At 36.4% G+C, this 15,060-nt stretch overlaps 1 protein-coding gene across 3 annotated transcripts in view; it reads left to right on the top strand.

Moving 5' to 3' along the window:
• WDPCP (WD repeat containing planar cell polarity effector) overlaps positions 1 to 15,060 on the top strand; it is a 394,349-nt gene that overhangs the window by 260,608 nt on the left and 118,681 nt on the right. The window contains exon 15 of one of the 3 annotated variants that reach the window (XM_086701003.1): positions 8,710 to 9,371. The exons of the other annotated variants lie outside the window; for them this stretch is intronic. Within the exon in view, the coding sequence (XP_086557129.1) occupies positions 8,710 to 8,735 (26 nt within the window). The 3' untranslated portion in view covers positions 8,736 to 9,371. Of the gene's footprint in view, positions 1 to 8,709; positions 9,372 to 15,060 lie in introns of those variants that run through there. 3 annotated transcript variants of the gene reach the window in all.

The following is a 15,060-nucleotide window of genomic DNA, read 5'->3' on the forward strand; positions in this document are numbered from 1 at the left end:
ATCTCGCAGCTTGTGAGTTTGAGCCCCACGTCGGGCTCTGTGCTGACAGCTCAGAGCCTGGAGCCTGCTTCTGATTCTGTGTCTCCCTGTCTCTCTGCCCCTCCCCCACTCACACTCTGTCTCTCTCTCCTTCAAAAATGAATAAACATTAAAAAAAAAAAAAAAAACTAGGTTAGAATAATCAATATGTGAAAGATGCATATCTTTTTTTCAAAAAATATATATATGTGTGTGTGTGTATTTTATATATATAAAGTTTTTATTTAAATTCCAGTTAACATACAGTGTAATATTAGTTTTAGGTGTACAATATAGTGATTCAGCACTTCCATACATCACCCAGTGCTCATCACAGCAAGGGCACTCTTTAATCCCCATCACCTGTTTAGCCCATCCTTCCACCCATCTCTCTGGTAACCATCAGTTCTCTATATTTAAGAGCTGGTTTCTTGGTTTGCCTCTCTCTTTTTTTCCCTTTTGCTTGTTTTATTTCTTAAATTCTACGTATGAGTGAAATCATATGCTATTTGTCTTTTTCTGACTGATTTATTTTGCTTAGCATAATACTCTAGCTCTATCCACGTCTTTGCAAATGGCAAGTTTTCATTCTTTTTTGTGGCTGAGTAATATTCCATTTTATATGTATATAACACCATACAACACTATTACAGTACCACTGACTATATTCTCTATATTGTACCTTTCATCCCATGACTTATTCAATCTGTAACTGGAAGCCTGTACCTCCCACTGCCCCTTTAGTCCTCCCCCATCACACCCCCTCTGGCAACCCTAAGTTTCTTTTCAATAATTATGGGCCTGTTTCTGCTTTTTGTTTGTTTTTTAGGTTGCATATATGAGTGAAATCATATGGTATTTATCTTCCTATGTCTGGCTTATTTTACTAAGCATAATATCCTCTAGGTCCATCCATGCTGTCTCAAATGGCAAGATCTCACTCTTTTTTATGGCTAATATTCCATTGTGTGTGTGTATGCCACATTATCTTTGTCCATTCATCTACAAATGCACACTGTGTTATTTCCCTATCTTGACTACTGTAAATAATGCTGCAATACATGGGTACATATATTTTTTCAGATTAGTGTTTTCATTTTCTTTGGTAAATACCAAGTGGTGGAATTACTGGATTGTATGGTATTTTTAATTTTTTGAGAAACATCCATAGTTTTCCACAGTGGCTACAACAATTTACAATCTCACCAAGAGTGCATGAAGGTTCCTTTATCTCTACATCATTGCCAACATGTATTTCGTGTTATTTTGATTCAAGCCATTCTGACAGGTATTTGGTGATATCTCATTGTAGTTTTGATTGCATATTCCTCCTGACTAGTAATGTTCAGGTCCATTTTATGTACCTGTTGGCCATCTGTTTGTCTTCTTTAGAAAAATGTCTATTCGTGTAGGTACTCTTCCCACTTTTTAATTGGATTGATTCATGGGGTTTTTTTGGTGGTGGGTTGTATACATTCTTAATATATTTTGACTATTAATTCCTTATTAGATGGATCATTGCAAATATCTAATCTCATTCAGTAGGTTGCTTTTTGTTTTGTGGATGATTTCCTTTGCTGTGCAGTAGCTTTTTATTTTGGTGTTGTCCGAACAGTCTGTTTTTGCTTTTGTTTCCCTTGCCTGAGGAGACAGGTCAAGAAAGATATTGCTAAGGCTGACAGTCAAAGAAATGACTACCAGTGTTTTCTTCTAAGAGTTTTATGGTTTTAGGTTTAACAGTTAGGTTTTTAATTCAGTTTAAGCTTATTTTTTTTGGTATGGTGTAAGGAGTCCAGTTTCATTCTGTTGCATATAGCTGTCCTGTTTTCCTAGCACTGTTTGTTGAAGAGACTGTCTTTTCTCCATTGTATATTGTTGCCTCTTTAGTTGGAGATTAATTGACCATATATGTGTGAGTTTATTTCTAAACTGTCTATTCTGTGTCATGGATTGTATATCTCTTTTTGTGTCAGTACTATACTGTTTTGATTCTTACAGCTTTGTAGTAGATCTTGAAATCTGGGATTGTGATACTTCTAGCTTTGTTCTTTCTCAAGATTGCTTTGCTACTTGGGACCTTTTGTGGCTCCATACCAATTGTGGATTATTTGTTCTAGTTCTGTGCAAAAAAGCTGTTGATATTGATAGGGATTGCATTGAATCTGTAGATTGCTTTGGGTATAAGGGACGTTGAACAATATTGGTTCTTCCAATCCATGAGCATGGAGTATCTCCATTTTTTGTGTCACCTTCAGTTTCATTCAATGTTTTATAGTTTTCAGAGTACAGATCTTTTATCTCCTTGCTTAAGTTTCTTTACAGGTACAGTATTTTTTTTAGCGTCATTTTTTTAAAGTATCACTTTCTGCTACTTATTAGTATATAGAAATGGATCTGATTTCTGTGTATGAACTTTATGTCCTGCAACTTTACTGAATTCATTTATCATTTCTAGTAGTTTTTTTGGTGGATTCTTTAGAGTTTTGTAATATCATCTGTAAATGGTGACATTTTACCTTCTTCCTTACCAATTTGGATACCTTTTATTTCTTTTTCTTGTCTGACTACTGTGTCTATGACCAGTACTGTGTTCAATAAAGTGGAGAGAGTGGACATCCTAGTCTCATTTGTGATCTTAGAGGAAAAGCTTTTCTTTTCACCATTATGTTGTTAGCTGTGGGTTTTCATATATGGTGTTTATTATGTTGTGGTATATTCCCTGTAAGCCCACAGTGTTGAGAGTTTTTATAAGAAACATGTTGACTTTTGTCAAATTCTTTTTTTTACATCTGTTGAGATGATCATGATTTTTATCCTTCATTTTAGATTTTCTGATGCTTCCTTATTGAGCTCGGAAGACTGTATGTTTCTAGGGATTTATCCATTTCTTCTAGGTTGTCCAATTTGTTGGCATATAATTTTTCATTGTAGTCTCCTAATAATCTTTTGTATTTCTGTAGTATCTTGTTACATCTCATCTTTCATTTCTCAGTTTATTTATTTGGATCCTCTCTTTTTCTTTTCCTGATGAGTGTGGCTAAAAGTTTATCAATTTTGTTGCTCTTTTCAAAGAACCAGCTCTGGGTTTCATTGATATTTTCTATTGTTTTCTTTTTTTTTTTAAATATACTTCATATATTTCTGATCTGATCTCTATTATTTCCTTCCTTCTACTCATTTTAGGTTTTGTTCTTCTTTTTCTAGTTCCTTCTAGTTGTAAGTTACCCTGAGATTTTTCTCATTTCTTGATGTCTCTCAGTATCAGTATAAATTTCCCTCTTAAAACTGTTTTCATTGCATCTCAGTGGTTTTGAGCCATTGTGTTTTCATTTTCACATTTATTTCCATGTATTTATTTCCTCTTTGATTTTTTTTTTATTAACCAGTTGTTTGGAACATGTGTTGTTCAGCTTCTGCATGTTGGTGTTTTTCCAGTTTTTTTCCTGATTGATTTCTAGTTTCATACTGTTGTGGTCAGAAGAGATACATATATCAACCTTCTATATATTTATTGAGATTTATTTTGTGGCCTAAATTGTAATCTATCAGAAAATGTTCTGGGCTAGGTTACACTTGAAAAGAATGTGTATTCTGTTGGTTTTGAGTGGAATTTTCTGTATATATCTGTTAAGTCCATATAGGCTAATTTGTTTTCTATTTTTTTTACTCTTTACTTATTTTTGAGAGAGAGAGAGAGCGTGAGTGGGGGAGAAACAGAGTGGGAGACACAGAATCTGAAGCAAGGTCCAGGCTCTGAGCTGTTAGCACAGAGCCCGATGTGGAGCTTGAACCCACAAACCACGAGGTCATGACCTTAGTCAAAGTTGGACACCACCCAGGTACCCCCGGTCTAATTTGTTTTTTAAAGACACCTTTTTTTTTCTTTATTTTCTTTTACAAGTTTTTAAGTTCCAACTAGTTAACATTACAGTACAATATTAGTTTCAGGTGTAGAATTGAGTGACTCATCACTTATATACAACACCCAGTGCTTATCACAACTGCCCTCCTTAATACCCATTGCCTGTTTAACCTCCCACCTCCCCTCCAGTAACCATCGGTTTTTTTTCTCTGTTAAGACTCTGTTTCTTGGTTTGCCTCTTTCCCCTCTACCCATGTTCATTTGTTTTGTTTATTAAATTCCACATATGAGTGAAATTGTGCTATTATCTCTGACTTATTTCACTTAGCATAATGCTCTCTAGCTCCATACACATCATTGCAATTGGCAAGATTTCATTATTTTTTATGGCTGAATAATATTTTATTGTATTTACATATACCACCTCTTATTTTCCATTCATTAGACATTTGGGTTCTTTCCCTAATTTGAGTATTGTTATAATGCTGCTATAAACATCGGGTTACATGGACCCCTTCAAATTAGTATTTTTGTATCCCCTGGGTAAATACTTAGTAGTGAAATTGCTGGATTGTAGGGTAGTTCTATTTAACTTCTTGAGGAACCTCCATGCTGTTTTCCAGAGTGGCTGTACCAGTTTGCATTCCCACCAACAAAGACACCGTTTTCTTATCAATATTCTGTGTGTATGTTCTATCCTTGGATGTGAGATATTAAATTTTCTTATATTGTGTATTACTGTCATCATCTCCCATTATGCCACTTAAATGTTTCCTTTATGTAGTTAGGTCCTCCAATGTTGGATGCATACATAGGTACAACTGTTATATCCTCTGGCTAGATTGATCCCTTTATCATTATGAACTACCCTGCTTTGTTTCATGATGCAATCTTTTTTGAAGACTATTTTGTCTGATATAAGTATTGCTACCCTGGCTTTTTTTTTTTCTTCTCCCATTTACGTGGTATATGTTTTTCCATCTTTGTATTTTCAGTCCATATGTGTATTTCAGTCTCAAGTGGGTCTCTTTTAGGCAGCCTCTGAGCCCTGTTGTTTGTTGTTGTTTTTTAATCCATTCCACAAGCCTGTGTCTTTTGATTTGAGCATTTAGACCATTTGCATTTATAGTAATTATTGATAGGTATGTACTTACTGCCATTTTGTTAATAATTTTCTGGTTGTTTTTGTAGTTCTTCTTTCTTTCTCTCTTCCTCTTCTTTCTTTTTGTGACTGATAGCTCTCTTTAGTGTAATGCTTGTCATTCTTTGTTTCTTGAGTCTTTAATATAGGTATGAGTTTGTGGTTACCATGAGGCTCACCCTATGCGTATGGCAGTCTATATTAAGTTCATGGTAACTTAAGTTCAAACACATTCTCAAAGCACTATTTTATTGCCCCCTTCTATGTTTTAAGTATATGTTATTAGATATTAAAAGTTTTTAATTCATATCTTTCTTATAATTATGGCCTTTTATTTGCCACGTAAAGAAGTCTATTTAACATTTCCTGTAAGGCTGGTTTAGTGGTCATGAACTTTTTAAAACTTTTGTTTGTCTGGAAAATTCTCCCCAATTCTGAATGATACCTTGTTGGATAGAGTATTGTCAGTTTCAGGTTTTTCCCTTCCAGCACTTGGACTATATGATGCCACTTCCTTCTGACCTGCAAAGTTTCTGCTGAAAAATCAGCTGTCAGCCTTATGGAGTCCATTGTATATAATGGTTTCCTTTTCTCTTGCTTCCTTTAAAATTCTCTAATCTTTGACATTTTAAATGTTATATGTTGTGGTGTGGACCTCCTTGGGTTCATGTTGTTTGGAACTGTCTGTGCTTTCTGAACCTGGATGTCAGTTTCCTTCTCCAGGTTAGAGAAGTTTTCATCTATTTCTTCAAATAAGTTTTCTACCCCTTTCTTTGTCTCTGTTCTCCTTCTGGGACCCCTATACTGTGAATCTTTGTTCACTTGATATTATCTAAGAGATCCCTTAACCTATTCTCATTTACTAAAATTCTTTTATTCTTTATACTGTTCAGATTCGGTGCTTTCCATTATTCTGTCTTCCAGATCACTGAACCATTCTTCTGCATCCACAAAACCATTGATTCCCTCCAGTATATTTTTCATTTCGGTTATTGTATTCAGCTCTGATTGGTTCTTTCTCATATTTTCTATCTCTTGTTGCAGATCTCACTCAGTTCTTCCATGCTGCTCTTCAGTAGAGTGAACATCTTTATGATCATTACTTTAAGTTCTTTATTGAGCTTATTGCTTGCTGCTTATAGTTTGTTTTTCTGAAGTTTTTGTCTTGGTCTTTCATTTGGGGCATATTTTTCTGTCTCCTCATTTTTGCCGACTTTCTGTAACTTTTTCTGTGTATTATGCTGAACAGCTGCTTCTTTTAAACTTAAAGGAATGGTCTTGTGTATGGTTGTACTCTGGGTAGGCTGTGTGTGCCTGGTAACTTTGGTTCACCAAAGGAATTCTGGTTTTAAGTATTTATTGAATGTAACTGACATATTAGTTTCAGATGTACAACATAGTTATTCAACAATTACATACATTATGGAATGATAATTTCATCCCTCTAACTTGTTTTACAACTGGAAGTTTGTAGCTCTTAATCTTCTTCACTTATCTTGATTGTCTCCCAATTTCTTGTGGCAACTACCAATTTCTTGTCAGTTTCTTTTGTTTGTTCAATAGGTTTGTTTTTTAGATTCCACATAAAAGTGAAATTATGTGGTATTTGTCTTTCTCTGTCTGACTTCACTTAGCATAATACCCTCTACGTACATTCATGTTTTCTCAAATGGCAAGATATCATTCTTTTTTAGGGTTGTTATATTCCTGTGTGTATGTGTGTGTGTATACACATACACATACACACAGTATATTTATTCATTCATCTATTGATGAACACTTGAATTTCTTCCATATCTTGGCTATTGTAAAAATGCTGCAAAAAAACAGAGGCCTGTTACTCTTTTAGAGTTACTGTTTTTACTTTCTTCATTTAAATACTCAGGTATGTAATTACTGGGTTGTATGCTATTTCCATTTTTAATATTTTGATGAACCTCCATAGTGTTTCTCATAGTGGCTATACCAATTTACATCCCCACTTTACATGACTGTTCTCTTATCCACATCCTAACAAATACTTTTGTCTTTTTGATACTAGCCATTCTGTTTTGAAGTGATATCTCATTGTGGTTTTGCTTTTCATTCCCCTTGTGATTAGTGATGGTGGGCATCTTTTCATGTGTCTGTTGTTCATCATTATGTCTTCTTTGGAAAAATGTCTATTCTCAGGTCCTTTACCCATGTTTAATCAGATTATTTGATTTGGGGGGGGGGGTGGATCATATGAGTTCTCTATATATTTTGGGTGTTAACCCTTTACTAGATACATCATTTACAAAAAACTTCTCCTATTCAATAGGTTTTCTTATGTTTGTTGATGGTTTCCTACCCTGTGCAAAAGCTTTTTAGTTGGATGTCATCCCAGTTTTTTATTTTTGCTTTTGTGAGAAAAAATATTCTGAAAAATACTTCTAGGGCTGATGCCAAAGACCTTACTAGCTAGGTTTTCTTTGGGCAGCTTTATGGTTTCAGGTGTCACATTTAGGTCTTTCATCCATTTTGAGTTAATTTTTGTGTATGATGGGATAAACTGGCCCAGTTTCCTAGCAACATTTATTGAAGAGATTGTCTTTTCCTCATTATATATTCCTGCCTCTGTTGCCAAAGATTAATTGACCATATAAGTGAGAGTTTATTTCTGGACTCTCCATTCTGTTCCATGGATCCATGTGTCTGTTTTTTGTGCCATTGCCATACTGTTTTGATTACTGTAGCTTTACAGTAATTTGAAATATGGGATTGTGATACTTCTAGCTTTGATCTTCCTCAAGATTACTTTGGCTACTTGGGGTCTTTTGTGGTTCTGTACATATTTTAAGATTATTTGTTCTAGTTCTGTGAAAAATATTATTAGTATTTTGATGAGGATTTCACTGGGTATTATGGACATTTTAACAATACTGGTTCTTCCAATCCATGAATATGGTATATTTTTCCATTAATTTGTGTCATCTTCAATTTCTTTTGTCAGTGTTTTGTAATTTTCAGAATGCAGGTCTTTCACATCTTTGGTTAAGTTTACTTGTAGGTATTTTATTCTTTTTGCTGAAATTGTAAATGGGTTTGCTTTCTTTTAATTTTAGAGAGAGAGAGAGTGGGGGAGAGGGGAAGAGGGAGAGAGAGAGAATCTTAAGCAGGCTCTACACTCAGTGCAGAGCCCAACGCGGGGCTTGATCCCACAACCCTGGGATCATGAACTGAACCAAAATCAAGAGTTGGATGCTTGGGGCACCTGGGTGGCTCAGTAAGTTAAGCTTCCAACTTTGGCTTAGGCCATGATCTCATGGTCTTTGAGTTCAAGCCCCACATTGGGCCCTGTCCTGACAGCTCAGAACCTGGAGTCTGCTTCAGATTCTGCGTCTCCCTCTCTCTCTGCGCCTCCCCTGCTTGTGTTCTGTGTCTCTCAAAAAAAAACATTAAAAAAGTTTTGTTTTGTTTTTTTTTTAAGGTGTCACATGCTTAACTGTTTGAGCCACCCAGGTGCCCCTGGGATTGTTTTCTTAATTTCTCTTTCTGATAGCTCTTTATTAGTGTATAGAAATACAGTAGATTTCTGTATATTGATTTTGTAGCCCTGGACTTTCCTACATTCGTTCATTCTAATACATTTTTGGTGGAGTTTTTAGGATTTTCTATATAGTATCAGCTGTAAATACTGAGTTTTACTTCTTTCTTACCAATTCAGATATCTTTTATTTCTCTCTTGTCTAATTGCTGTGGCTACAAATTCCAGGACTATGTTGAATAAAGGGAAAGTGGATATCCTGGTCTTGCTCCTGATAAATAGAGGTAAAGCTTTCAGCATTTCGCTATTGAGTATGAGTTAGCTGTGGGTTTTTCATATATGGGCTTTGTTTTGTTGAGGTTGTTTTTCTATACCCACTTTGTTAAGTTTTTACCATGAGTGGATGTTGTATTCTGTCAGATGCTTTTTCTGCATCTTTTGGAATGATCATATGATTTTTTATCTTTCATTTTGTTAATCTGGTTTATCACATTGGTTGATTTATGATAGTTGAACCACTCATGCATCCCTGGAATAAATACTACTTGATAATGCAAATGATCCTTTTAATGTTTTCAAATTTAGCTTGCTAATATTGGTTGAAGATGTTTGCATCGATGTTCATCAAGGAGTCAGTCTGAAATTTTCTTTTTGTAGTGTCTTTGTTTAGTTTTGGTATTAGAGTGATGCTGGCCTTATATGATGAATTTAGCAGTTTTCCTTCCTCTCTATGTTTTTGAAAAGTTCAAGAAGAGTAGATATTAATTCTTCTTTATTTGGTATAATTCACTGTGAAGCTATCTGGTTCTGGACTTTTGTTTGTTGGGAGTTTTTTCATTACTGATTCATTTCCATCACTAGTAATCAGTCTCAGATTTACTGTTTGTTCCTGTGTGAGTTTTGGAAGATTATATGTTTCTAGGAATTTATCTATTTCTCCTAGGTTGTCCAATTTGGTAGCATATAATTTTTCATAACATGCTCTTAAAATCCTTTATCTTGGTTTCAGTTGTTACAGCTCCTCCTTCATTTCTGATTTGAGTCCTCTTTTGTTTTTGATGAATCTGGCTGAAGGTATTTTTTTTTTTTATAAATTTTTTTTTAACGTTTATTTATTTTTGAGACAGAGAGAGAGCATGAACAGGGGAGGGGCAGAGAGAGAGGGAGACACAGAATCGGAAGCAGGCTCCAGGCTCTGAGCTCTGAGCTGTCAGCACAGAGCCCGACGCGGGGCTCGAACTCACGGACCGTGAGATCATGACCTGAGCCAAAGTCAGACGCTTAACCGACCGAGCCACCCAGGTGCCCCTGGCTAAAGGTATTTTGTTGATCTTTTCAAATAATCAGTTCCTGGTTTCATTGATGTTTCCTATTGTTTTTTTAGTATTTCGCTTACTCCTTCTCTAATCTTTATTATTTCCTTCTTTCTACTAGCTTTAGACTTTGTTCTTTTCCTCTTTTAGGGGTAAGGTTAGGTTGTCTGAAATTTTTGTTTCTTGTGGTAGGTCCATATCCATATGTAGTTCCCTCTCTTAGAACAGCTTTTGCTTCATCCCAAAGATTTTGAACTGTGGTGTTTTCATTTTCATTTGTTTCCATGCGTTTTTTTCATTTCCTTTTTTGTTGTTGACCAATTGTTTGTTTTGTAGCATGTTGTTTAACCTCCACATATTTGTGTTTTTTCCAGTTTTTTTTTTCTTGATTGATTTCTAATTTCACAGTGTTGTGGTCAGAAAAGATGCATATAATATCAATCTTCTCTTTATTGAGACTTGTTTTGTGGCCTAACTTGTGATCTATCCTGGAAAATGTTCCACGTGCCCTTGAAAAGCATATATATTCTGTTGTTGGATGGAATATTCTGTCTATTAGGTCCACCTGGACTAATGTGTCATTCAATGTTTCCTTGTTGATTTTCAGTCTGGGTGATCTATCCTTTACATGGGGTATTAAAGTCCCTTATATTATTGTATTAGTGTCAATATTTTCCATTTTATTTGTTAATATTCCCTTTATGTACTCCAATGTTGAATGCATAGATATGTACAATTGTTATATCCTCTTGTTGGATTGATCCCTTTATCATTTGAAGTGTCCTCCTTTGTCTTTTGCTGAAGTTTTATAAGAGTCTAATTTTTCTGATGTAAGTATTGCTACTTTGTTTCTGCTTCCATTTGCATGGTACAGGTTTTCTATCCCTTCACTTTCAGTCTGTGTCATTAGGTTTAAAGTGAGTGTCTTTAGGCAGCACATAGATAGGTCTTGTGTTTGTTTTTTTTAAATCTGTTTAGTCACCCTTTGTCTTTTGATTGGAGTGTTCAGTCCATTTACACTTAGAGGAATTACTATTAGGAACGTACTTATTGCCATTTTGTTATTTGCCTTCTGGTTGTTTTTGTAGTTCTCTGTTTCTTCTTGTTCTCTTCTGATTCCATGGCTTTCTTTAGTGTTACTCTAGGTTTTACTTTTGGGTATTACAGGTTTATGATATATGGTTACCGTTAAGTTCATATTTAACATTATGTATATAGCAGCCTACATTGAGTTGATGTTCGTGTAAGTCCAAACGCATTCTTTTTTTTTTAAAATTTTTTTTTTTTTTCAACGTTTATTTATTTTTGGGACAGAGAGAGACAGAGCATGAACGGGGGAGGGGCAGAGAGAGAGGGAGACACAGAATCGGAAACAGGCTCCAGGCTCCGAGCCATTAGCCCAGAGCCTGACGCGGGGCTCGAACTCACGGACCGCGAGATCGTGACCTGGCTGAAGTCGGACGCTTAACCGACTGCGCCACCCAGGCGCCCCCCAAACGCATTCTAAAGCACTAAATTTTTACTCCCCACTGCATTTTTTATTTATTTTGAGAAAGAGCATGTGCAAGTGGGGAAAGGGCGGGGAGAAAGAATCCCAAGTGGGCTCTGTGCTGACAGCTTGCAGGGTGTGACGCCACAAACCATGAGATCATGACCTGAGCCAAAACCATGAGTTGGACATTTAACCGATTAAGCCACCCAGGCACCCCGTATTTTACATTTTGTGTGTGTATGTCCCTTGACTGGTTTTTGTAGATATAACTGATGTTACCGCTTTTGTGTTTTAACTTCCATCCTGGTTTTATAGTGGTTCTACTACTTTTACTACGTGTTTACTTTTACCCATGAATTTCTTTCTTTTACAACTTTATTTCTAGGTATGTCCTTTTCTTTCCACTCAAAGAATTCCCTTTAACATTTCTTTTAAGTCTGATTTTCTGTGTTTGTTTTTGTGTATTGGAAAATCAGATACATTTTCCTGGTCTTGAAAGTAGTAGTCTTGTGTAGAAGAGGTCCTGTGGTGCTTTATCCAGTGCAATCCCACTGGTCACCAGACCGAGGCACTCCAGGGAGGTCTGCTCTGTGGGGCCTCATGCACCCTACTGTTGTGACTGAGCCGTGTTTGCCTTCAGACCAGTCTGACCTCTGTGCTGTTGAGACGCATATCTGAGGCCACTGTGGGCTTGTAGGTGGGTAGGGTCAGCAGTCAGGCTCGCTGTGTGTAATTAGCTACTGCACAGCTGCAAGCACACAGACTGGCAGGACTTGCTTTCTGCGTGGCCAACTGAGAGGCTTTTGTTGGTAGGCAAGGTGAGCAGTCAGACCAGATATCTGCAGTTAGCCTCTGTGCCACAGTTGCAGGTGCACCAAGCAGCAGGACTTTCTCCCTACACAGTCAGCTAAAAGGATCGGCTGTTAGAACTGCTGGCACCCTGGTGTGTGGGGTTATCTTACTGTCTCACAGGGCAGGTGTCACTTTGCAGTAACACTGGTCCCTGCTGGGGCTACTTGCAGGATGTGGCAGGGCAGGAGCCACTTTGGAGGGATTCCTGTTGAGGCTGGCAGGTCCCATGTGGAATACGAGGGAGGGCACATGGTGCTAGCAAGGTAGGTGGAGAGGGTTATCACTGGTTCCCACAAGTGTCCACCTATCTGGGGGAGGGGGAAGAGAAATGACACCTGCCAGTACTTTCACTCCTGGAGAAATATTCTGAAGAGTCCTTCCCTTTCAGTGTATGTTCTGAGATTAGTAAGTAAATCTTTGTGTATACTTCAGGCACTTTTCAAACTGCTGCTCTTGTGCTTTGTCTCTGGCCAACTTACTATGCTCACTCTTTAAGGGTGGAGACTCAGTTTCCTGTTATCCTTCAGCTTTCCCAGAGTTAAGCCCACTGATTTTTAAAGCACCCAGAGTTAAGCTGCCCTGATTTTTAAAAGCTCCCAAAGTTAAGCCTCACTGGTTTTCAAAGCCAGATGTTAAGGGGACTTGTCTTCCCAGTGCTTCATTGCCTGGTGTGGGGTCTGATCCTCTTGCTTGTCCCTGCTTTTGGTGTTCCTTCTGTTTGTGTTTAGTCTTGCTGGGAGTTTGGTTCCTAACAGTGTCTCTGCCCCTCCTACTCTTTGAGTGTGGTTTCCTCTCTACCATTAACCGTGGAACGTCTGTCCTGCCCATCTGCAGGTTGTTTTCAGAGTTAGTTGCTCAAATGTAGCTGTTATCTCAGTGTCCAAGGGATGAGGTGAGCTCATGATCCTCCTACCCCACCAACTTCTTTCAACCTCAGCCTTACAGGTATTTTAAGCAAAATTGCACTAACCTAATATTGATATCTTTACAGTATTGAATATTGCAGCCATGATATTTGTCAATGATACCTGGTAATTTCTTAGTTGTCTTGAACTTCTTTTGTTATATTTATTCCTATAACCTTATTTTATGTTATGTTTTTTAGTTGATTTTCACCTTCAATGAGATAACATTGTAGAAGTTCAAGGTGTATATGCTTCTGATACACATAAACTGCAATAAGATTACCATTTCTTTTTTTGTGATGAGACTTTTCTTTTTTAGCATTTTTAAATATAATACTGTTAACCATAATCACAATGCTGTGTATTAGATTCCCCAGAATATATTTATAAGTGGAATTTTGTACCCTTTGATCAATATTAATTCTCCTTCCCTCACCCCTTGGCTACTACTACTCTAGTTCTGTAAATTAAGGTTTTTTAAGATTCCACATATAAGTGGTACAGTATTTGTCTTCCTCTGTCTGCTGACCTATTTCACTTAACAACATAATGCTTTCAAGGTTCATCCATGTGGTTGCAAATGGCAGGATTTCCTTCTCATGGCTCAATTTATACATATATATCAGCTTCTATATATGTATATATACACACGCACATATACATAACACATCTGTTTTATCCACTCATCCACTGATGGACAGTTAGGTTGTTTGCCTGTCTTGGTTACTGTAGTGCTGTAATAAACATGGGAGTGAAGACATCTTTTCTATTTCCTTTGTATATATACCAAAAAGTATGATTGCCGGATGATAGCGTAGTTCAGTTTTCAGTATTGAATGTCCGTATGGTTTTCCACAGTACCTGCACTGACTTACACCAGGTTTCCCTTTTCTCCACATCATCACCAACACTTATTATCTCTTCTCTTTTTGAGAAGCCATTTTAACAGGTGTGAAGTGATATCTCATTGTGGTTTTGATTTGCATTTCCCTGGTGATTAATGATGTTGAACACACTTTCATGACCTTGTTGGCCATTTGTAGGTCTGCTTCTGCCAATATTTTATTCAGATTGGTGGTTTTTGTTGTTGTTGTTAAGTTGTATGATGAATTCTTTGTATATTTATTTTGGATATTAACCCCTTACAAATACATGGTTTGTAAATAATTGGCTTTTCATTTTTGGACTATTTCTTTTGTTGTGCAGAAGCTCTTTACACTTTACATAGTTCAACTTATTTTTGCTTTTGTTGCTTACACTGTGGGTGTCATTCCAAAAAAAAAAAAAATCATTGCCAGGATCCATGTCAAGAAGCTTTACCCTGTGTTTTCATCTAGGAGTTTTGGTCATAAGGCTACCCCGATGGATATGAAGTCTAGGAAGCATCTTCAGTGTGTATGTGAAACACATGCACCCAGTAAAACACCTGTGACTATAAAAGTAATAGCCACTTGAGGGGACAGCTAGCACTTATGTGTTATAATGAGATTTGTTTAACAGTATTTAGAAGAAGAAAACAGCAAAATGGGGAACCATCTTCCTCTATATGATCCACATATTCACAGAAATGGAAATAATTTAAAAACCCTGTTCAAAGGCAATTTGCAGCTGCACTTAATGTACCTGGCTACATATCTGCATATACAGAAATTCTTCCAAATGTATTATCTTTACAAATACACATCTCATATATGGTCTTTCATATCTCTGCTATAAAAAGGCTATAGTTTATAAATTGCCATCTCCTTTTAAAATATATTTTAAACATCTGATATAAAGCTTATTTGTGCTTAATGGAGAACTTTAGAGAATGCAATATTAAATATGTAGTATAAAAATGATAAAGAATACTCATTATCACCCAGAAAAAACTGATATTACTCTATTTCTTCTTTTTACTAAGCACAAATTCAAATCATTTATCTACCTTTTTGTTACCCAATGGTATCTTGTGACTGTGTTCCTATAT

This window comes from Puma concolor, chromosome A3 (genome assembly GCF_028749965.1).
Source record: "Puma concolor isolate L17-30 chromosome A3, mPumCon1.1.hap2, whole genome shotgun sequence".
NCBI classification, from domain to species: Eukaryota; Metazoa; Chordata; class Mammalia; order Carnivora; family Felidae; genus Puma; species Puma concolor.